Source organism: Buteo buteo, chromosome 2, assembly GCF_964188355.1.
Source record: "Buteo buteo chromosome 2, bButBut1.hap1.1, whole genome shotgun sequence".
Classification (NCBI taxonomy): domain Eukaryota; kingdom Metazoa; phylum Chordata; class Aves; order Accipitriformes; family Accipitridae; genus Buteo; species Buteo buteo.
In genome coordinates, this window is record NC_134172.1 from 79234916 (window position 1) to 79259304 (window position 24389).

The window sequence follows — 24389 nt, forward strand, 5'->3', positions numbered from 1 at the left end:
GGAACTGAAATGAGAACACCGGTCCTGTCTGCGCTGCACCCTGCAGTGGGAGGTTTAACTCTCTGTGGTCCAGGCGCTTACTACCTTCTTCAGTCCCCTCTTTCTTTCTGAAACGGAGTGGCCGAGGCTCTCCCCGTGGGCACAGCTGTCCATATGAGAACTCACAGCTCCTCGGAGATACACCGATCTCCGCTTTCTCTTAGGTGATCTGTAGACAAAGAACCTGTCAATAGTTCTGTCCATAGTTTTACAGCTTGTATTTATTTGTATCATCTCTTTTGTCTAGGAATGTAAAGTGATCCTAAAATACAACGTGTAATAAAAGTCAATAAGATTTATTGCATCTATCAAGACGTGCCCATTTTTCGTTCTTAATTTGTAAGCAATGGCAGGGTTCGGCGACTTTATGTTTTACAAGGCCTGACGTTATTTTTCTTCCAAGGAAAAAAAGCATCTTTGGGCAAACTCCTAAGCAGTAGAACGTAAGCAAGAGTAGAACTGCCTGACGTCTTGGCGGTGTCCAGCACCTCAGGAACCACGAGTGCTGCAGAGCCCCGGCCGGGGTCCCTGCCTGATGGCGGGCTAAGCCAGACGGGCCGGCAGGCCCCGGTGCTCCTCGCTAGAGGGAAGCAACGAGGGCGGCGGCGGTAACGGGCGGGCAGAAGGAGCCCACACCCGCAAGCGGTGTCGATTGAAATGAGTCCAACACCAGCGACTTCTGCCCGCGGCGGTTCGGCTCCGTGGGGGAGAAGCTGCCTCAGGGCATAACCTGGGTCGTGAAGCGCGAACAGCCGGGGAGTAGCGAGAGGCCGCGGCGGGGGGCCGACATCTTCCCTCCTCACGGCAGGCGGGCGGGCGACCGCCGCCCACCCCGCCGCCTCCCTGCCTCCCTCCTTCCTTCCTTCCTTCTTTCCCTCCCTCCCAGGTTTGCCGGAGCCCGCTCTCCCAGGGCCGGGAACGCCGGCCACACAGCCGCCTCCCAGCCTGGCCGGTGCCGCTTCTCCCACCGCGGCCCGGGGGGAAGGAACCCCGCGGCCATGAGGCGAGGCCGACGGCGGCGACCGTTCCCGGCATGCCGCGCGGCGCGCGCGGCGCCCGCCGGGAGCTGTAGTCCGCCGACGGAGGCGGGGCCGCGGAGGCAGCGGCGGCGGGAACTACGACTCCCGGCAGGCCTTGCGGTCTGTTTGCCTTCAAACGAGGCCCAGGCCCGCCGCGCCCGGCCCCCGCCCCTTCGGTCTCGGCGAGCCAACGCGCCGTGTCCCGCCGCGGCCACCGTCGCCGAGTCCCGCCCCCCTCCCTCCCCCCCCCCCTTTGCTCCCAGCCCTTTGACCCCGTTGTTATGTCGGGCCCGAACCGCCGCCGCCGCCGCCGCCGCCTCCCGTAGCGCCCGCAGCCGCCCCCGCCTCGCGCCCCGCCCGCGCCCCCGCCCGCGCGCCCGGCCCCGCCACGCGCCCTGCCCCGCCCCCGCCGCCACCCGCCCGCCCGCCCGCCCGCGCGCGCCTAACGGTCCGCGCCCCGCCGGCCCGCCGCCCCGCGCGGGAGGAGGAGGATGAAGGAGATGAAGCAGCGGAGGAAGAAGGAGCGCACGTGGGCCGAGGCCGCCCGCCTGGTGAGGCGGGGAGGGGGACCACCACCACCACCACCACGACGCCGCCCCGGTGGCCGCCGTGCTGCGGAGGGCCTGGGGTGGGCCCCGGGGCTCCGCCGGGCCCCGAGGGGCCTCCCCACCCCCCCCGCCCCGGGGGCTCCTTCTCGAGTAACGGGGCCGGCGGCGCCGCCCGCGGGGGGGTAGGGGGGGAGGAGGAGGGAGGGGTGCGGGGCGGGGGCGGCGGCGCCGGTGCTCCCCCCCCCCCCCCCACGCCATGCCGTTCCCGCGGCCGGGGGGGGCTTGGTGCTGCTGCGGCCGGTGTCCCCCGTCCCCGGTTGTTTTCCTTCCTGAGGCGGGTGGGATGGAGAAAAGCCCCCAGGGGGTGGGCGACGACACCGGGGCGATGCGAGCGCAGCCCCCCCCCCCCCCCGCCCCGGCCCACCGAGGGGGCTCTGGGGCGAAGTGCCAGCCGTCCGGGGGGGTCCCCGGGGTCACCGCCTCCTCCCGCCAGTCCCGGGACGGGCTCTCGGGGCGGGGGGGGGTACCGTCCCACAGCGGTACCGGTTCGGTATTTGCTGCCTGGGCTGTTGCCCGCAGCTCCGGCACGGTTCTTGGTGTGGGAATGGTTCGTTTTCTTCCTTTCAGATGGCTTAAGGCTGAGCGGGAAGAACCGGAGCCTCCGGGGAGAGGCCTGGCCTGAAGTCCGGGCAGTGCCGCTGTCAAAAGTTTCTGGTTTAATTACCGAGGCCGCAGGTTTTCTCCGTGCGCCAGACCTGCCCAAAACGCGGGCAGGGTGAGCGGCGTGCCGGTGCACGGGGTTAGACCCTTGCCACGCTTGGACGTTATTTTGTCACTTTTGGTTTTAGGAGACGTGGCCGCGGGTATGGCTTAGTCTTTTTGTCTTTGAGAATCTGCTTGTTGAAGGCTTAAACTTCCAGACGCAGGTCTGCTTTGATGGTGTTTGTGTAGGTCTGTTGGAACACCACTGTCGTTTGGCCATCGCAGTGGGAGAAGGATAAATTCCCTCCATGAAGCATTTAAAGCCCTATCTGTATTGAACCCCATTTATAACCTGGGAAATACGGAAAGAAAAGTAACTTCGGTGTCTTTCAGGTAGCGAACGTGAACTAGTCAGAAGCTTTATTTAAGGGGTGCACTTGGAGGTGTTGAGGCTTGTTCTCGGCATGGAGCGCCGATGGTCGCCGCTGTCTGCTTCTGTGGCTGGCTGGAAGGAGTCTGCTCTTTTTGGCCTCTGCCTGGGGGCTAGTGTCTCTCGGTGACATGGTGACGCAGATCTGTGTGGGTACAGGAGTGCCAGTACATGGAGCGAGGGATGATCCCACTGCCCGCAGCCGGCGTGAACGGACCTCTGCGGTTTCCTCCCCGTAGCCCTGTCAGTGGTCCTCAACTTGTGAGCGTGTGGGTCTACTTGCTATGTGGTGTATGGACTTCTGTAGAAATGGATTTACAGGGCTTGAGGGGGTTTTGTTTCCTTGCTTTTTCTTTTGTCTGTGTGTGTGTGTGTGTGTGTGTTTATTTTGTTTTTTGCTTGGCATGGTTATGCGTTGGAGCACATAAACATTCAGAAAGAACAGTGTGGGCCAGTCCAGCTGAGACTCGTGCCTGGTAATGAGGATGTTCGGGATAGGTCTTGGTGCTCCTTCTGAGTAAGATTTGTTTGGCTATCAGAGTGTTTTCTTACTGCTTGCCAGGAGGAAACCTAATCAGACAAGCATCTCTCTTCCAGCAACTTGCATAATCTTTTGTGTGTAAATTATAATATTTTAGACCCACATGACTTTTCTTGAAAAACTGGAGAAGGGCATAAGCCAGCCACTGTAGAACTTCACTGTAGGAGTCTGGTGGTCTAGTACCTCATCGTGCATTTCTCTTTGAGATCCTGGTTCTGTGAGCCAAGTGTGTCACTGCAGGTGGCAGGGATGCTTTCCTGGTAGGTGACCTCAGGGGCAGAGGCATTGCTAGGTCACCTTGCACAAAGTCACCTCATTCAAATGTCCTGACCTCTAACAGGTGAAAAAAATAAGCATTTATAGGCTGCTCAAAGCAGCACATGAGACAGTGACTCTAAAGCAGTCTCCTAATACACCTCCTCATCCTCACATGATGGGAAAGGGATCTCTTCACGCAGTTCCTCTCACCTGTCTTTTGGCCAGAACCACAGGCACAGGCACAGTGGGTGCATGAGATGTCTAAGCCTCAACAGCATCTTAGAGCCATTGATGAACCAGAAATAGAACGATCTCATACTAGATTATCCACTTAGAGAGACCCGCAGTTGCGTAGCTGCACTTCCAGCTTGCAGGACTGATTGTAAATCCACTAAAAATAGATCTTTATTTAACACTAGTCTTACACGTGCTCCCTGTAAAAATGCTTTTAATTTTCCTTTCTGACGAGTGCTATTGTATTTTGTATTCCTCTCAGTGTTTCTGAGAATCATAGGCAAAAGTGCTTTTCAGTGTTGCTGCTCCTACAGAGTTAATACTATGCATGTTCCATGAAATAAGCCTTCAAAAATTGATTTGAACACCCAGAGCCATAGGACTATTCAACAAGTGCTATCGGAGCTAGACATCTAGTAAATTAATTGGGGGAGTGATGTAAACTTCCATAATTAGGGGCATAGGAACCCTTGACTATCAGTATTATAAATAGTGGGGGGAGAATAAATCTTTTTTGGGGGTAAGGAATAGCTAATGTTGTTTCAGTTGTAGCTCCTGATACAAGGTTGACGTGACACGGGCAGTGTCGGGTTGGAGAGGGATGGAGGGCCAGTGCTGGAGACTGAGCTTTGGTAGCTGAAGCTGCAACATCTTCTCTCCCCCAGTTCTTCCATTAAGCAGTCTGTACACTTAATATAGCTGTTGATTGGAAATTGTTCCCCTGAGCGTAGATTCTTTTATCTTTATGTAAATGCTCGTTCATGCTCCGTTTTAGGCTGTGTATTTTGCTTGCTGTGTCTGTCACTTGAGAGAGGTTTTATAAGCTGTGAAGAATTTCCTTATTTTTCAGAACAGGCATGTTCCATCTTGTGGATCTTGCACTCAACTCAGGAGTGATGTGTTTCCCCTTGTCAGCTGTCTGCTCCCTTTGAGTGACAGGGGGTGACAGTTCATGAGGAAGGCATGGAAACATCATAACCTATGGAGGTTTTTTGGTTAGTGGAAGAAAAAGTGCGATGGAGCTGGAATTAAAATTGTTTATTCTCTCTGAATATGGCTTATCACTTTCTTTGATCTTTTCTTTAAATTCTTTGTGTTTTATCTCAGGTTACGTACATCTCAAATTTCTGTCCCCTACCAGGTTAGCACCACCGATGCTTGCGATCTTCAAGCATCTGAAAAATACACATTTGGTGGATATGATTTAAGAAATTCCTTTTATCACAAAACATAGCTGAAGTGCAGAACTACAGTGACGTGGGTTGGGTTTTTTTCTTTACTTGCAGAGGCCGGAGATGGTACGGAGATGCAAATGGTGTCCTGTAGAACACTTTTTTTTGCAAATGTCCTGTTCATGCAACTTTAGAAGGCAGACAGCAGGCTCTGTGCCTTGCCACAGTGCTGCAGTGACTCAGTTCTAGATGTTGCTGATATAAATGGGACATTTGGGTTCCTCCACTGGCTTCTCACACAAGTCAAACTGAAAGACAGTTTGCTGTTGCTGACTATTCTAATGCATGGTAAGAAATGAAATCAGAATTGTGCATCATTGCGGCCATTACGTTAGGGGAATTTAGACCACGGTTATGTTCAAAAAGTTCCCGAGTGAATACCCCTTGCTGCTTTTCTTGGATGTTTCAGGCCACGTTGAGTGCCTATATCGCAGTCTTTTTGCTGGATTGGACCCAGAAGTCTGTTGAGTTCAGCATCTTTTGCATTCAGAGAGCAGTGCTGTCCGCTTCAATGGAAAGCGCAGGAGGCAGCGCATGTTGGGCAGCTGTAGGGTAATCTGCTCCCAAAGAAACATCGTGGTTTACATCTACTGCGGCTTATTTTTGTTCATTGTTTCCTGTTTATGTGGGTAATCTTCTTATCCACAGAAATGTCCGGTCCTCTTCTTGAATCCATGAGTTCTTGCTTCTAGACATTTTGGAGCAGTAGGTTCCATGGGCTTTAAAAAAAAAAAAAGTAATAGCCTCTTTAGTTCTTTGCATATAAGTGGCAATTCTATTCTTCATATAATATATGAAAGGAAGAGTTGTTGTTTATTGTATTGCCTTTTTAATATCTGATTTTACTTGTTTTGTTTCAAAGGCAAGCACTCCAAATCTTTTTAGTGTCTCTAGCCATAATTTTTTTCCACATCCTTTACTGTTATTGTTGTCCTTTTCCGAATTCTGTCCTTCTCTGACAAGAATTCTGACTCTTACCTGTGGTACCCTTCTTGAGATGGAGCGAAGATGAAATGAATCCAGTAATCCAAGGAAGGTATGCTATTGAATTGTATAGTTGTACAGCAATACTTTTATTGGCAGAAAAATACTGGATGCTTTATTGAGAGGTAGGAAGGTACATGGCAGGGAGAACATTTTACATCATTAAAGGTTGCTGACCACTGTACAGTTTTGAAGGTTGTATGTGGCAGCAGCTCGGTCTAATGTATATTGAAGTCTGTGGTAGAGCTTCCACTGGTTTCATGCTATGGGGTCAAGGCCAAATTCTGCTGCTTTTTGTCTCCTTTATGTTTGTATTTCAGTTAATTAGGGACCAGGTTAGGTAAGCCTTTTGTCATGCTTACCATGATCTAATCTTGAGGTAGCCTAAAATTTTTAGTGTGTGTCTTTTGCAGATGAGTAAAGTTTTAAGAGGCATATTATTGGATCTGAACCGCAGCTTATGGAGTAGTTCTGTGAATGCAGAAGCAAATTCGGTAATGACACGTGGTCTCTCTGTCTTTTCAGGTGCTGGAAAATTACTCTGATGCTCCTATGACCCCAAAACAGATTCTGCAGGTCATAGAGGCTGAAGGACTAAAGGAAATGAGGTTAGTATTGATGATCTCGTCTGAAACATAGTGTGGAGCATGGGGGAGGCTGCATATGAAGGCTTGTGTTGCTTCGTGCAGTTCTGCCTTGTCTCCAGCCCACTTTTCTTCTTCCTTTTTTTCTCTTTCCAGCATGGTAATTTCAGATGACAGTATAGACATCTATATACAGGTTGTGGGTTTTTTTTTTTTCCTTTGACAATAACTGGAAGCTGTTCTTGTATTTTTTTATAACATACAGGGTCCCCTTCATCCATCTATTGTAAAATAAATGCCTATTGCAGATCAGACTCCTGCATTTTGTTGTACTTACCACTTACTTGTATGATTCTTTTGTAAGTAGCTCCCAATATTTTCTGCTATTGTGACTCCAGTTTGAGAACAGTTTAAGTTTTGTCTCCTCTGATGCTTCATTTCTAGAGCAGACGTTATGTTTTAGGAGACTCAAAAAAGTCTTTATTTTATATTACTATACTGGCTTCTGCTTGGATTTCCAAACACCATGATAATGCAGCTCACACTGTTATGGCTCTAGATTGCACAGAGGAGATGCCCATCTCAACGTGGGTTTCATATGGAAAAGAACCTGATATGGAGCCTTGGAAATGACAGGAGTGGGAGACTCTTTTCCTTGGTTAAGTTCCTGTGAACTTCCATCTGTTTCTGTGACAGTAGTAGAAGAGAAATAGAGAGTGTCTTGCAGATCAAAGAAAGTAGATAACCGTGATAGTCCAAATGCCTCAGCTAGTGCTGCGTGGCAAAAAAAAAAAAAGAAGAAAGTTTGACTACCAGACAGAAAAAGCACTCTCTTGGTTGCTGCCTGTTGATTGACTTCTGGGGAACCCAGATGTGTGGGTTGTTTCTAGTCTTGCTTGTCCCTCACCTCAATTCTGTGGACTGTTTTCTACCATGGTGTTTGCGTTTCCTGAACCTGTACTTTACCTAGCTACAGAAGGTAAAATGATTTTTTTCTGGGAGCTAACAACTCAAAATGTTAGCTTGTTTCTGCTCCTTATTTGTGTCTGAAATCAGGAAACAGCTGGGATGGTTTGAATAGTGAAAATCGGTGATGCATACAGAGGTGTCATGTGTAGGAGTTGCCATTGTTTAGAGAGGGACGATGCCGGCGGGTGTTGCTGCATCGATAGCAGAGCTGTTAGAACGCCCACCTACCACTGGCGATCCTTGCTGAGGAGATTTTCACTGGTTTGGATTGGGCAGTGGTTTCACAGGTCTGAGTAGAATTTAGACAGGTTTTTAATGAGGACCTTCATATACAGCTTTGTTCTAATCAATACTCTGCACCTTTCTGACATCAGTCCTATTACTTCAGCAGATAGTTGAAGATCTGCGTGCATAGGCTGTCATCTGCTAAAGGTAATAGCAGGTCTCTTTTCACACACATAAAGTATCTTGGTGCTCTCCCAGTTTTGACAAGTGACCTGTCACAGTATGTAACTAAAGACCAGACTTCGGAGCGTGTGTCGAGTTAAATCCCACAGAGCTAAGTTGTTCCTTTAAAGGTCGGAGTTTTTCCTTTGGGATATCTGCTTTTTCTTCCCCAGTCACTAACTCTGCTTTAAGAAAAGACTGTTTTCTTTGGGGCGTAATTGTTCACAGAATAAAGGCAGTGATCCTCCCTAGCTAAATGTGCCGCAGACTTTGCTGGTACTTGTATAGAAGCCCTTCCTGAAACTCCATTTCCTGAAGGAAATGCCTTGGTGGCTCAAGATGTTTTTCCCTTTGAATCAATACTGAGGCAGCGTTCCCTGGTTTGGAGGTCACGCTGGTCCGTTGGGAGGGCCGTGTTCCTTACCAGTGGCATTAATGGTCCTGCGTGGCTGATGCTTGAGCCAGGACACTTGTGCCCAGCACCATTGCTGAGTTCTAGCTCCTAGGAGAGTTTTAACTGTTTGGTTTTTCCTCATTTTGGGGAAAACAGCTTGTTTTGCCATTCTAAGAAAGCGTGCTGTGTGGCTGGTTAGTGTGCTTGGAGCATTCTGTTAAACACAGAAGGGAAAACACTGTCTAACAGGACAGAAGGCTGGAAATTTTTTTCATAATGTCTAAAAGTGATACAGGGTAATTGTGTCTGTTGCCAAGGCTTGTGCAGAAATGTCCAAAAAAACAAACGCATGCAGGGTGGAAACAGAAACTGCTCTAAAGTTTTCGATTTGAGAATGATTTTCTTTGAAATATTTTGTCTCAATCCAGTTTTCAGTTTCACTTTTAATAATAATGAAATCAATGCTGCTTTAATGTCTGTTCCAGGTAACTTTCTGTCTGCACATGTGTGACTTATTGGAAAACATGAGATTACGTGGCACAGAATTTCCATCATTGTGAGCGTAGGATGGTTGCTTTAACCAGGGAGTTACGTAGGACTTGACAAATTAGTGCATCAGACCTTTTATATCTAACTTTGCTAGTGCAGTCTGTCTGTGACAAGTCAGGGAAGACATTCCAGAAACAGTATGCTGGGTTTGTTTGCATCTTTCTACTGCTGAATAAATCTGGTTTTTTTGTAAAATCAATCCAACTCTGAAAGTTTCAAGCAGAGAAAGGGAGGAAACAAGTAATACAAGTTAGAAACGTCTAAAAATGGCTGAGAATAACTTCAAAATTGGCATAACATTTGCTGTTTTCTGCTGATTGCTTCGCTGTGATGTGTTGAGGCTGATGTACAGGTCAAAGAGGAAAACAGTAATGTTGTTCTGACTGAAGTGGCCATCCCATAAAGTTAATGAGCATCATCTCTGTTTCCCTCAGTCAGCTAAATGACGCCCATTTAAACAGATCTCTTAGGCTGTTTTTTTGACAAGGCCATTTCTTAAAACTTACTGTTTTCTTTCTTTCTCCGTTTCAGTGGCACTTCTCCCCTAGCCTGCCTCAATGCCATGCTCCATTCCAATTCAAGGGGAGGTGATGGACTCTTTTACAAACTGCCTGGACGCATCAGCCTTTTCACGCTCAAGGTAAATGCTGAGTTCCTGCTCTCAACTGAGGGCCGAGGTGCGAGTTCTGCTTGTTATGCATAGCTGAGTGTTAAACTGTCACTGAGCATCATACGAGCTGAATGTGCTGCATGCGAGATCGTCATGTGAAAGAGTGTCTGGAATTCATTATTTCATTAGAGCTTGTACCTTTCAGCTATATTCAGCCATATATGATAAATTCCTTTTAGAAAAAAACCCTATTATTTCTTGAATTGCACAAGCAAGATAAGTCCTCTTATTCCAGTACTTGTGTCCAGCTCAGGTGGGCGCTTATTGCAACAGTCCCATTCACGCCTTTTCTGCCGGCCACAAGGGAACACAGCCAACCAATAAATTAAATTGGTCCAAGAGCTTGTAGCTACGAGTAAAATCTTGATAGGAAAATGTATATTCATTCTTCTGGTTGCTTGGTTTGTGCTCCACTGCATTCTGTGTATATTTAGTGTCACCATTTTCCTCAGATCTTGAGGTGTCTCTGAAACGTTTTTTTATTTTTAGTTTATTGTCCCAGTAATCTCAAATGTTGAAAATGTTTATGGTCTTAGGCTTTTCTTTTGCATTGTTTTGTCCTGTTGGATTCCCTGATAAATATTAGCTTGATAGACAACAGGTATCTCAGCTATTTCATCTGCATATTTTTTCTGTTGTCAGAAAATCTTGTTGAATTGCCATATTTTGCTGAAAATAGATGGAATTGAAGTGGCTTTGATTATACGAGTCATAAATACGTCTCTTAAGCTTACTATCTTAGTATTTGGCTACTCTGATGCTACCTGTTCTTTTGTAGTAAGAATGAGATACTTCTCTTTAATACAAGCTGCTTGCTTGCAGAAAAGTGTGACAAATTTTTAACCTTATGTATTTTGGATATGTTTGAGTTACTCGTCTAGGAGGTGTCTATGAAGTGTGCTAGTAGTTTAGATGACTTCTATTCCACTGTGAGCCCAAATATACTTTAAAATATCTTTCTGCATCAAGGATTAGGGAAGATGAAAAAAATTAAGCTTAAGAAGTATATCCGCTAAACTGTCTGTTCCCATTGGTTTAAGTTGTAGTGGTTGGGTGGGACGACTGTAGCCATCCCAGTTCTGTTTGCCCATTTAGAAGGATGCCTTGCAGTGGTCTCGGAATCTGTCTGTGCCAGAAGGGGAGGAGCTGGAGGATACGGCAGATGCAGAAAGTTGCGAATCCAATGAAGCAAGCACTGTGAGTGGTGATAATGATGGTAAGTGTCTAATAACATTAATATTAAACTATAGGATCTACTTCTGTGTCTGACTGAGTGCCCACCTCTTTCAGTGTCTCTTGATGAAACCTCCTCTAATGCCTCGTGTTCCACTGAATCTCAGAGCAAGGGACCCGCTGCTACTAGGGAGAGCTACAGAACCACCTCCCAGGTAGGAAAAAGTGGGACTAACGGGAAGTGTGAAGACTCTCAAGGGGAGCTTTCATTACTGTATGATAGTTGGGTGAGCGTGCCAGGGACTAGTTGCGCGCAGGTGCCTCGGAGTTATGGGGCTGTCTCCTTAGGTGGGGAGTTTACAGTATGGGGAGGGATCATGTACAGGAAGGTAATTTTGAATTCTCTGCTATTCATAAATGTAATGACACCTGAAGATTTACCTAGGAGCTGGGTAGCTCTTTAACGGAGTAACGTGCTGCTTAGAAGATTATTTTACCCCTCTGTAATGTCTTTGTTTCTTTTTTTGTTTTTGGTTTCTTTCTGGCCTGCAGACATCCAAACAAAAGAAAAAGACTGGTGTAATGCTGCCGCGTGTTGTCTTAACACCACTGAAAGTAAATGGGGCACACATGGAGTCTGCCTCTGGTGAGCACTGCTCTTGTTGTGGTGGTTTTCTAATGACTGCTTAGGTAGCTTTTAATCAGTAGTCCCTAGTTATCTGTAAGTTTGCCTGAGGATTTCTTTAACACTTGATGAGAATGCATGTGACTGTAGAGAGCTGTGTATGTGTTTAACTCCAAAATAGTTGGTAACTGGGCAATAGCCTGTAATAGCGGGTCTGTTATTAGCAGATAATTCTTCTATGTTAAACCACTCTCTAAGTTGGGCTTCTGCTGTTCTTTGCATGTTTTTATGTAATTATTTTGCTTTTAGGCTTCACAGGAAGGCATGCTGATGGGGAGAGCAGTAGCACATCCAGCAGCAGCAGCAGCTCTTTGGCCCTGTGCAAAGCCACCTTGCGTAGTAGAACAGAAATAAACAGGGATCCTCCGCAGCTTCTGAGAGGCATCCGAAAGCCCACAGCTGGTAGGTGCTTCTAATTAAAGTTAGAAGAATAACTGGCCATAAAAGCAGGCAATGTTGAAGTCTGTGTGTATCTGAGAAAAGAACACTGAGGTTCTCTTCTTTCAGAAGGCATGTGATGATCTTGATGCTCACAAGCCAGACCTTCCTCCCTGTACATTAATGGGACAATTGTTTAAAAGTTTGCCCAGTCTGAAGAGCAGCATCGAGAATTGTACCTGAATATGACAGAAATGTGACCTTGTATCAAAATTCCAGATGCATGTCTATTCATTAGTGTGTTTGAGAGAGTCTTTCTTCATACTTGAATACTACAGCCTTTTCTCGTGCATCTCGCTTCTTTTGCTGTAGTAGCTTCACATGAATTTCTTGCCCATAATGCTGAAATACTTTTATACAATATTTATTTCATTTGCCTGTCGTTAAACTACAGGGCAAATGAAACGAAACAGGGGTGAGGATATTGACTTTGAAACGCCTGGTTCCATTCTTGTCAATACAAACCTGCGAGCTCTGATAAACTCCAGAACCTTTAATGCGCTCCCATCGCACTTCCAGCAGCAGCTTCTTTACCTCCTTCCAGAAGTTGATAGACAGGTATGAAGGTGCAGCACTTGGGTGTTTTCCATTCACTGCATTGCCTCTTGATTGTGGAACAGCTGGAGCAAATGTTTTCTGTTTGTCCTGGGTTTGTCCCATTAGGTTGGGGCTGATGGGCTGATGCGTCTCAGTGGCAGTGCTCTGAATAATGAATTCTTCACCCACGCTGCACAGAGCTGGAGAGAACGACTAGCTGATGGTAAGTAGGTTCGCTTTCCCAGGTGGCTGGAGAATAGGTACTCATTTTATGGGATTTATTTTGTTTTTCTTTTACAGTTAATGAATGGGAATTCAGTCCAGCTTTGCAGCATATCTGGCTATGTTGCCCCCAACTTTTCTTCTTTTTTCTTTTTTTTTCTTTAAAATCAAAGATGTGTTTCCTTTGGTGCCATGGGACCTTCAGAATGAAGTGGCGGAGGTCTAAAGTAGTGCCAGACTTATCTTTCCTGAAATGGTGGCCTGTGTCTTGTAAAACATGATTTCTTTCTTTTTTTCAGACTTGCTTGAGGCTGTGTGACCATTGCCCTTAAGGAGTTGCAGGCAACATGTGGATCCATAGTAGGGTGGAGAACAGGGCAATAACAGAAAATCTGTCCTTCGTATATATAGCTACTGTACTGTTAAAACACAAAAGGTTGTATTTGCAGAATCAGTTTGGTTTGGGATTGAATTTCAGTCTCTTGCTTCCATGTAGGTGAATTCACTCATGAGATGCAAGTTCGAATTCGGCAGGAGATGGAAAAGGAAAAGAGAGTGGAGCAATGGAAAGAGAAGTTCTTTGAGGACTACTATGGACAAAAGTGAGAAATTTTACCTCATCTGTCCTGTTTTACCTATGTTTATGCAGGTGGCAGAGTGTCTTTCTGCTTGCGGATACCTAAGAAGATGCAGCATAAACTCCTTGGAAGATACAGGTGGTGGGGTGAATCATTCAGACTGTGGCTCTAGGGAAATCCTTAGTGGAATTGGCTGGGTCACAGCAGAATTTTGTAACCCGTCTATTTCGTTTCCAAGACAAATTAATATTCCTCATTTTCTGTCACACATCTTTAAATTTTCTTATTTTTCTCACTCCCTGTGATGGTAATGTGGGATAGCAAATTTATAGGTTGTCTCATTGCAGACCGACTTAATGAGGTTTTGATGAGCATCTGCTTTGTCATCTGTATGTTACTGTGTATAGTGGTATACAGTACAGCTATAAGTAAAAGATGAAATGCTTGAATTAGGATGGGTTTTAGCTTTTAGCTAGTTCTTGTGTTTGCCTCATAGGTTGGGCTTGACCCAAGAAGAATCCCAGGAGCAGAATTTGGTGCAAGAAGATGCTGAGAACAGGACAGGACTGTCTGTTAAAGGAGAAGCAAGACTGCCACGCGGTCCTTCTACACGGCAGAGAGATGGGCACTTCAAAAAACGCTCCCGGGCTGACCTGCGATGCAGAGCCAGGAGGAGCCTGTACAAATTGCGTGAACCTGAGCAAACGGAGACTTCCAAAGAGACCGCTTCTGTGGGACCAGATTCCTCTCTTCATAAAGAGACAAAGCCTGAGAAAGATCTGAAGAAAGATGATCTGACAAGCCCTTCGGCTGCAGTACTGAAGCCAGAGAGTTCAGAATTGCACCTCTCTCCAGAGACTTCCAAATTACACAGTAAATCGGAAGATCTGTCATTGGCAGCTACAAACAGAATTCCCAGTTTGCCCCAGGAGAACTCTGCTCGGGAGTCCAAGGACCAGAAGAGGAAATGCTTTGAGGAGGCTGCCTCTGCGTCCTTCCCCGAAAAGAAGCCCCGGCTTGAAGATCGTCAGTCCTTTCGTAACACAATTGAAAGTGTTCACCCAGAAAAGCCACAGCCTACTAAAGAGGAGCCAAAAGTCCCACCCATCCGGGTAGGAAAGAGAATTATAGCTGCTTGGTATCTCAGGGCTGTCATGCTCAGCAGCATCAAAACATTAAAATGTCAAGTGTTGTCTTCTTAAGAAGTGGAATCTTTTCATTGGTAGAGCTGGCTAAGTACCCCTGATTACCACAGTTTACTATCTTATTTAGACAGGCAAAGAATGGAATATCATTCCAAGGTCTTTGCACAAGAGCACAGGGTAACCTTGACTTACTCTGTTAGTTGGCATTTCTGTGGATACAGAAATCACTTTTCCTGAAACTAGCTGACTTGTTGCAAGAGACCTTCAAATTGTATTCTTTATCCTGTGTAGTTTCTCAGTTCCTTTCCTTTTGGGCAGAATCGTAGTGTTCCTTCTGATTTTTCCCATTTTGGCTAGAGGTATCCATCTTAGCTTCGGGATTGTCATTCTTGTGTAAAGGAGACCATTTTGATTTCTGAAGATCTGAATGCAAATCACTTATTTCGTATTTGCGGGCACTGGTAAAACAATGTGAATATTAACTGAGCTTTACATATCGCATGACAGAGCACATAAGCAGGGGTTACAGAGAGCATGCTACTTCTCTGCCAAAATTAGTTTTTAAGTTGGAATTTCAAGTTTTTGTTGAATTCTTGTGATAAGAACTGTGATGAACAGATGCTAATAAAATGTATCTCACTGTCTGAAAATGGTCAAGTGTTAGAACTAATTGCTTTTCCCTTTCTTTCAGATTCAACTTTCACGTATTAAACCACCCTGGGTGGTTAAAGGTCAGCCCGCTTACCAGATATGCCCCAGGATCATCCCCAACACGGAGCCCTCCAGCCGGGGCAGGACTGGGGCCAGAACACTCGCAGACATTAAAGCCCGTGCTTTGCAAGCCCGAGCCCAGCGAGAAGCTGCTACAGCCGCCATTGGAGGTGGGGGTGGCCCAGGTGGAGGGAGAAGTACTGATGAAGGAGGTGGTGGAGGAGAATCCAGCAGCCATACAGAGCACCGGAGATCAAAGAGAGCTCATGGAAAGCGTTCGTCAGATCTACAACGAACACAATTACTGTCGTCTCTCCATGTGAATGGAGAAAAGGCTAACTCGGAGGTGACTGCTCAGGAGGCCAACACAAATTCCTTCCTCTCTTCAAGACAAGACCCCTTTTCTTCAAAGAGCGAGGGAAGTGGTGATCTGGAACGCACTGCAGGCACTAGCTCAGGGGAAGCTCAACCTGGTGATGGTTCACCTAGAAGGCAGTTCTGTGATGCTTTGACTGGGTCATCCTTAGACAATGCAACTTCTGAGAGGCAGGAGGAGAGCCCTGAGCAGCTCCTCTGCGACCCAAGGACCGAAACTCCGTCTTGTGTTGCATCACAGGAGAGGCAAAGTACAAAGCTGAAATGCGTGATTCCTCCAGTGAACGGTCTGTCTTGTTCTCAGGTGCAGGGAGCTGTGATCAGTCCTACAGGAAAGAGGGTTGTGTCAGAATTCAAAGATGTTAGTGCTCCCGCCGTACAGTTGGATTATCATTCTGACACAAAGGAAAATTCCTCCAGTTGTCCTGCTCTTCTGCCAGAATTGTCATCAGGTGGTAAAGAATGCCGTGAGCCAGAAATGGTATCTAGATTTAGATTTAATGGCTCTGAAACATTTGTGGAAACATGTGTTGCTGATAGTGATAACTCCAAAATGGTGACTACTGGAGTGGAGAAAGCAGTCCCTGCACTGTATAACTTTGCACACCTGCAGGCAGAGAAAGAGAGTGATGGCAAACTAAGTAATGAAGAACAAAATACAGAGTCTCTGGTGAAACCCTCTTTACATGATGACTTTATTTCTCAGAATAGGATAGATACCTCTGAAAAACTTCTGCAGCTGAGGGAGAGGTGCCCTAGAACAGAACAAGAGGATGCGCATCAGCCACTGAGAGAGACTCAAGAGTTCAAGACAAACGGAGATGATGAAGTACAGAGTACGCACAGTGAAACAACAGATACTGCTTCAGATTTTGAAGCTGATGTAGCTGATGAGAATGTAGAGATGGATATATGTTTCAGAAGTGTCAGCTGTAGGGAGGTGGCTGGGAAAGACTCCTCCTGTCACAGCAGCACTGAGAGATGCGATAGGATTAGGTCAAAATCATCTGTGGAAACAGATAGTCTGGCCTGTGTTGTGGACTTCCCTGCAGTTGCAGCAATGAGCGCTGCACCTGCATCTCAGAGATGGGAACCACATGCACCGTTGCCCCAGAAACCCGAGCGGCCGACAGGTTCTGCTCGGCCTGTATCCTCTGTTGAAACCAGCAACCCTTTGGTGATGCAGCTGCTTAAGGGGAACCTTCCACTGGAAGAAGTTCTCCCAGTATCTCATGGCAACATCAAGCTGGAAATCACACAGCCGCTGCTGGACAAGCAGTCAGAAAGCCTCTCCCTGCAAATGGAGAGAGGTAGCAGTTGCTATTTTGGCAAAGAATCTTCTCCAGATGTAGGAATAAAGACGAGTGCCCCAAGCAGGAGCGATGACTTCCACTCACTGAGAACTTCCATGGATCCCCCGGAAAAGAAGTGCGGATCAGGGGCAGTGTTACCTAGAGCAGAGGATGCGGAGGATCAATCTACTTCAGAAAAACATTCCAAAGTTGGCTCGACTTTAAGCTGCCAAGACCAACTGGCAAATGTGGCAAGTGCCTCTCAGAAGCCTGAAGATATGGGCCCCCGGGAAAGAACATTTTCTTCCTGTAGCTTTGAGGAGCAAAAGGAGTTGTCCAAGGTCCATCGGGTGCCACAGCACAACCCACTGACAAGTGTCATCACAAATAGAAGTCCAGAGAAGTTGAACGCCTCTACGGAGCCTCAGTTTTTATCTCCAACTGTAACTTCTCTTGGTCCAAATCAGACAGGAGGTACATCAGTCAATAAAAATTATGTTGGAGTTCAAGGCAAAAAACTCTTTGGTTCTGGTTTTCCTTGCAACCCCAGCGTTAGACTACATCACTCCAGGGCTTTGGATCAAGTTTCAGCCATAGGAACCTTGTCCCCCAGCAAACAGATTCCTCTGAGCAAGAGCTGTGCATCAGGAGAAGGAATGCCAGCTGCAAGGGACGAATGGACTTCAAAGCAGCACACCGACACCCTGGGAGGAATAAAAAATGAGAATGTGCTGGCGTGTGGCAGCCCAGCCAAGAGTAACACGGAGAACCAGAAAGATGCAGCACAAAACCCCGTGGAGCTGACTGAGCATTTGCAAAGTGTTCCGCTCGTTATGGACTTGCCATTTTTTAAGTTTTCAAGGGAACCAGGAAAAGGACACAATCACCCTTTGGAGCCTTCTTCCATACCCTCTCAGCTCAATATCAAGCAAGCATTTTATGGGAAGCTTTCTAAGCTGCAGCTTAATTCCACCAGCTTTAATTATTCATCCAGCACTCCAGCTTTTCCCAGAAGCCTTGCTGGAAGCATGATGCAGCTAACCCACAAAGCGAACTTTGCTGCAAACCATAATACGTCCCTTTCTGTGCAGATGTTTGCTGATAGCAGCAGTGTTGACGAGATATCGTTCAAGTGCTCGTGCAGCCTTAAAGCCATGATCATGTGTAAAGGCTGTGGGGCGTTTTGTCACGATGACTGTATAGGACCCTCTAAGCTTTGTGTATTGTGCCTTGTGGTGAGATAATAAATTATGGCCATGGGACAAATTGTATATTCAGTGTGTGTATTTTGATAACGACTGATCCTAAAACCTGTACACAAAATACTATTCTGTTTATAGTAGAAATGCTATTACACTTTGTTTTGGTGAGGAAAGTTGACTTGCCTTCCCACTAAAATCTACAGTGCAAAACCCTTTCTTGCTCACGGTTACACTCCAGTCTCGGTGGGCTGCACCCCACTGGAGCGATCCTTCTGCTTCGTGCTATTGTGGAAATACTGATTGTGCTCTGGTACACGTGCTGAGGCTAACACCTGAGTGACAGGCAGTTTGCTGTGGCAATCCGTGGACCCTCCGTCAAGGAAATCTTTACATCCAAAGGAACTGGAACAGGGTGTTTTCTATTTCAGGGCTGCGCTAGCTGAGGCCCTACAGTCTTCCACTCTCCCCTTCTGCCATCTCCATTCTTGGTTTGTGTGGGAAGGACCGCTGTACAGTAAGTGTAAGCAAAGAGCTGCTCTGCAGTGACGATTCTGTATGGTCTTTGGATGCTACAGCAGAACGTGGTGCCCAGTAAAGCACTCTGCAGGTGGCTGTAGAGCCGTATACAGCTAACCGTATACTGGACGGAGCCAACTCGGAGGATGCAAGAAGAAGAGGAAAAAAAAAAAAAAAAAGTGGCAGGTGCCAACCGAATGCCTTCTGCTGGTCTGCAGGAAGATGTGTGGCGCAGGGAACTGTGTGCCCGGCTGAACTCTTGGACCAGCCGATGTGACTGCCTCTTTTGGCTGACTTGCCACAAACTAGTGTGAAATGTCGGAGGTTCCTAGAAGCTCGTTTACGTGGCCAGCGATCTCTGCATTGCAGCCCTGCAATGAGGACCTTAACGTGACAACATCTGACCACTTGCAAGCATCTAGCTGTGCATCTGTGTGACGATCATCTAACATTTAAAGCAGTGTTTTTTCCTTTTTTTATATTTTCATTCTTGGATGTATAAAGTGAATTATTTGGCTCCTGTAAGTATCCTCTATGCATCTGTTTGATCATGTATTTATATGTTGTACACAGTACTGGCCAACTCTGTAAATGGATGTAATGTACATAGAACATAAAGGGTTCTTTTTTTTTTTTCCTTGGATTTTCAGGCTCTACAGCAGTATTGCATTAAAGTGGTGTTAGTTATTAATCTGCATCTGTAGTCAGAGGCACTGTATTCTGTCTTGCCTAATGTGAGGCTCAACATGCAACGGTGTCTCTCGGTTCTGACAGCCTCCCTCTCTGCCCGGGCGTCCGTGCTGTGTTGTGCAGGTAGACTGTGATGTGCGGACTCAAGGATGACCTGATGGGATTTGCCAAGTCGAGTGTACTTCACTGGTCACTCCTCTAAGCTATTGCCAGTTGTTGCTGTAACTGATCTCCTAGAGCACGGCTGTAGCTGCGTTGCAAGAAGGTGAACATCCTTGAGAGCAAAACCGTGACTCTCTTCCTCGTTGGAGCAATTACTTACCAAGAAATAATTGCTTCAGTGAGGGGAGAAGTCAGCCGTTTCATTTAAGCAGCAGTAGCAAGAATTGTAGGGGTTTGTTGGTTTTTTTCTTTCGTCCCTTTTCTAGCTCTATCCTACCTCCCTTGACCATGCACTTTTTTTTTTTTTAATTGTACAAGTCCCTGTTTGAGATACAAGCCTGAGGGATGCAACAAGTTTAGTCTCTGCAATGGTTTATCCTTAATGCACCCGACAGCCTCATGTTGTGGGAATGAGAGACCCACGCACGCACCCCGGGATGAACAGAACTGCGGTGTTGGTGACGGCGGAGCGGAGGTGTGAAACCTGCTTACCAAAGATAGGGAGCGGAGCTGGGGGGTCTGGCTCTGCCTCCTTTGGGGCCACTGTAGTGTACAGATGGAACTGGTCTGGTTTGCAGAGCCCTCCGGGGGGGCCTGCTCATGTATGTCCCTTGTGGTATTGGAAAAATAAACACTCTGTAAAACCTGCATTTGTGGTTTCAATCCTCTTTTTCTGAAGTCATCCTTTGTGCTCTCTAAGGCAGTATTGCTTTTCCTTTCCTCTTTTTTAAGTGGGACTGTTCCAGAGCTCTGCTCAGATGATTAACAGGGAGGGGCTGCAGTCCTGTCTCGGCTTCATTAAATCGGTTTTTATACACTTGTAGATAACTGAAGGCAGCGCACCTACTGCAGACGCGTTGCGTGGCTCTTGGGAAACGCATACCTGAGTGCTCCAAAAGCAGCAGCGTGGCAGTGGGACGCTGCGGGAGTGAAGGCTGCAGGAGCCCCCCACGGCAGTAACGGGACGGGGGGGTGGGGGGGAATACCTGCCCTGCCTATGGGCAGCAGCACCAAGGCTGGCCCAGGGGTCTTGCTGCTGCTGTTAACGTGGCTTTTACGTTACCGGCTTACTCAGTTGTTGGATAAATGGATCTGAAAATGTCTTCTAAAGCGCGTTAACAACGTGATACCAATTATACTGTTCATTGAAACTACCTGTAAACTACTTTATTGTTATGTCCTTCCTCTCTCTTTTCTAGGTAGTAAGAAAAGAATAACGTGAATTATTCTGTTACACATCTGGGTTCTGGTCTCATTGCGTGGATCTTCCGCAAGGCAGACGGTGATCTCAGAAATTGGGCAGTGGGGCTGCGGCAATGTTTAGCTCTGTACAGTGATAGAATACTGAACTTCCTTACGTTCTGTGGTGCTGTGGTGTTGCAGAACAGCGGCGATGGTGCCCCATTCTCCCCATTCCTCCACATCACTAATGCCGGGGGGTTGGTGGGCAGGAGCGCGGCAGCAGTGAAGCCTAGCTTCTTTGGTCTGCTTGCTTAAAAAATCCTGGTGAGAAGGAAAAGGGGTCAAAGCTGAGCATTGCTGCCTTTGAGTGCAAAGGAAGCTCTGTCCCAAGCATGGGAGAAGGTTTATGGTTTGAACTCTGCATCGCTCCCGTCAGGAGTCAGGATTTATCTGGATGTGAACATTGGTCCTGGCTGCAGCCCTTCAGTGGTAGGAACTGACCCATCCCAAACCTGCCGACCTCGGACGTCTCCTGCACGCCGGCAGCGTGCTGCGGCACGAGCCGCGGGGTCTGCGCTAGCCCAGGAGCCGTGCGTGGCCAGGGCAGTGGCTCTTCTGGCCCCAGCTTTTGTGGGTTTTGGTAGTTCATTGATGTTCTCCTCACTCTGGCAGGCTTTGGCTGCAAGCACAGGTGTGGTTAAAGATGTCCAGATTGTCTAAATATGCTAAAAATAAGTAACGCAAAAAATAAGCAGAGTTGTTACTTAGGTAAGCTTTAAAACTGCTAAATAACTGACATCAAGTTTTCTATTTCATTGGTGTGGTGGATGATGATGTCAGAATTCGTTACTTCTAGAGTAGGGGAGCTTGGAGGCTTCAAGAGTAAAACTCTATTAATGTCAGAATTTCACACAGAGCAAATATGAATTAATTTTTTCTTTTCTCCGTGATATTTATCTGATAATAGATTTTTTTCTCTCACAGATCGCCTGCTGTTTGGGTCCAGCCCTGCGGTGCTCTGGAGCATCCTGGCTCCGCGATGGAGCCGGCTGTGGACAGAGGGGACTTCCCAAGTCGGCCAACAGACCCGCGACCGTGGAGCTGTGGAATCAACAGCAGCTACTTCCAAAGGTACCAAAAACGGGTTTGCACGCTGGTGCGACTGAGCACTGCTAATCCCCATGGCTTCCTCCGTTTGAAATTTGGGGGCAAAGCTTATCCAGAGGCTTAATGGTGTTCAACCCAACTGTGTCAGGGACACACGGGAGACGCTTTACCTGTGTGCACTACAAACCCCTCACGTTCACTCTGTGTACACACACACATTAACTCATTACTACGGAAGGTCCATTTGGGATGTGCTATGCCGGGTGACTATTTACAAGCGCAAACGTTCAGGCGGGTCCTTTTGGCCGTCGCTGAAGGCTGCAGCAGCAAAACCTGGGGCAGGTTCTGCCCGCGCCGCATCACAGGCACCCGTATGAAAAGCAAAAGGCAGCGCTTCCACCAAAGCTGCAAACCGATTTGACTCATCTTTCCTGGGCCCTCCTGACTGTCAGCCAGCCACTGATGCAAATCAGGAGATTTTTATCTACACAGTGCTTTGAGATAAAACGTTTTATGGATGCAAAGATTTATTATACTTAGTGAATAAAGCTGGTAATGAAAAATCAGTATTTTCCATGAGGGAGAGGGAGAACTTTCCACAAACTTCAATGAAAACTCTTTTTTTTTCTTTTTTTTTTTTTTTTTCACAAAAAACAGACACTTCACAAAATTAATTTTGTCAAAATATAAGTTAAGCATAAAATTTGTGACTAGCCCCACTTGTGAGTGCTAACGCTGCTCTCTATGGTACCCGCAGCTGTCTGTTAAGGAATGGAAAGCACAGCTTATGTATGTCAAAATTATTGAAAGATACGGGTTTTTTCCTTTAACACCTAAATTTAGATCCCGCTTTGGTGACCAATCGCACTGACCTCTCACACAGCGCGTAGGCTGGGGCTGGGGAGCAAATGCGGGCTGGCGCCGGGGCGAGGGGCAGCGGCTGGAGAGCGCCCGGTGCCGGCAGCACCCAGCGGTGCTCGACAGTGGAGGAGAAAGCCCTTTTTGTTATACAGTGTTTATTAAGTAGATTCAGTCTTATATATGATATACAGATTCAAAAGAAAAAAAAAAAAGGATTCCACATACTTATGAAATCAGTGCATTTAGCAAGTAATACCATGGAGATAACAGCTTGATTAACAGCTCATTGGTCTTTGTTAAGTGAGGGGAACAGGGAGTTGGCCTGTGCTAATCATTCCACAAACAGAACAGAATTAAGTTGCATCACATATATAATAGACACACATTCTAAGAATTAAAATATTAAGCCACATTTACTGGAAAAATCCACAGTATATAACACAAATAACTCTTATCAAGCTCGTTGAGGAGGAAGTGCTCATCTGCTTAAGAGCCACATTAAGTTGCATAGGTGCCTATCTGCAAAAATATCATTTCAAAATGAATCAATTGATTAAGCAATAAAGTGTCACCTTAAAAGCTGGATTAAGTGCCATATGCTTTCTATCTGAGCCCTCAGGAAAGCACCGACTTTCCAAAGAGCTGTCTTCTGCTTCGTGTCGGAGCCCCCCGCCTCCTGAGGGAACGCGCTCCCACCCTCTCAATCTGAAATCAGCAGCCAGCTTGGGCGATTTCACCGGGTTCGGTAAAGTATGTTTCCAATTATGCTGATGAGTGTTTCCCCCCTGCTTCCCTGCAAGCCCCCTGGGCTCGAGTGCTCTTCTGCATTGTTTGAACCCTACACTGAGCTCGGCAGCTTTCACCCTCCTGCCTCGGTGGCAGGAGGAGGATGGTGAAACGGCAGCACTGTGCGACTCTGCCTGCTTGAGTTCTGGTGCTTCAGTTAACTGAGCTCCGGGTCAGCTCTCGATTTGAATCGCAGCCAATCCGTAAATCGACTACTGGAAAAAAAAAAAAATACAATAGCTTGTGCAAAACCCAAAATTGCTTAAAGGGCGTTTCAATTTTGTGGGGTCTTCCTTAGGGTAGGTGCGTGTGTCGGTGGGTGAGTGAAGCTGTGGCTTGGTTAAGCAGACGAACTGGGTGAGGTGCATCTTCCTCTTCAACAGCAGGTCTTGCAGAACACACAGGGGCCGGGAGTTCTGTACATGTAAACAGTACACTTTCACTGAGTCCAAAATTAGGAGCAAAAATACAAAGGTTCACATTGGTCTTAGGTAGATACAGGCGAAGAACTGAGCTGTACAGCTCCGAAACAACCAAACAAAAGTTTCTAAAGCACCACTAAATTATATAAAAATCAGACCATGGACGGATTGTAGTTGGTATTCTGGTGAAATACTATGCTACCTTGTAAAAAGTTTTACAAAAAATTACAAATCAAAAGTATATTAACCCTCTGAGTTCAAAGCAGCATTTTTTTTCATGAACTGGTACTAAATCCGACGGCCACTCATGGGAGGGAAGTGGCCCTTTGGATTGGGGAGGTACAAGTTACATCTGCTCACAATCCCGGGAATGCTCTCCCATGTAGAAACACCGTCATGGGAACCGCACATCCAGGGCAGGATGGTTGTGTTTAAAATAAAATAAAATTAAATTAAAAAAAAATCTATTTTCTCGACCAGTGATTAGCTTTTCTTAAACAAAACCAAGAACATCCAGACCATTTGCTAACCCAGCATTCTCCTTTCACCTCTCAGAATATCTGGAAAGCCGGTGTATTCTGCTCCTGCTCATTCCTTCTCGTTGAGAACCCAGACTAGCGATTCCTGACCCCGTCCTGCCTAGTGAGAGCGCAGGAATGTGGCTGTGAAACAGTCCTGGAGCACAGAAGAGCCACAACTGAGCAT

The 24389-nt window shown here is 46.8% G+C and overlaps 1 protein-coding gene and 1 long non-coding RNA gene across 8 annotated transcripts; both read left to right on the forward strand.

The window, feature by feature from the left end:
* Window positions 1-1333: 1333 nt before the first annotated feature.
* Window positions 1334-19973, forward strand: ASXL1 (ASXL transcriptional regulator 1). 7 transcript variants are annotated; one of them, XM_075022176.1, is made up of 13 exons: window positions 1496-1609; window positions 5967-6039; window positions 6513-6595; window positions 9462-9570; window positions 10696-10816; window positions 10891-10988; window positions 11326-11419; window positions 11708-11860; window positions 12291-12454; window positions 12560-12656; window positions 13152-13257; window positions 13730-14345; window positions 15070-19973. In XM_075022176.1, exons 3-13 carry the CDS (start codon window positions 6540-6542, stop codon window positions 17998-18000), a joined length of 4545 nt encoding a protein of 1514 aa, XP_074878277.1. In that variant the 5' UTR covers window positions 1496-1609; window positions 5967-6039; window positions 6513-6539; the 3' UTR covers window positions 18001-19973. The 7 variants fall into 7 exon arrangements, with proteins under 7 accessions (XP_074878278.1, XP_074878261.1, XP_074878277.1 ...); XM_075022168.1 differs by having other exon boundaries at window positions 1527-1609; window positions 2234-6039; XM_075022174.1 differs by lacking the exon at window positions 1496-1609 and adding an exon at window positions 2059-5291.
* Window positions 19974-20441: 468 nt separating this feature from the next.
* LOC142028207 (uncharacterized) lies at window positions 20442-24313 on the forward strand. The gene is made up of 3 exons (XR_012649475.1): window positions 20442-21639; window positions 23096-23226; window positions 24240-24313. It is a non-coding gene; the product is annotated as an uncharacterized LOC142028207 (long non-coding RNA).
* Window positions 24314-24389: the final 76 nt, after the last annotated feature.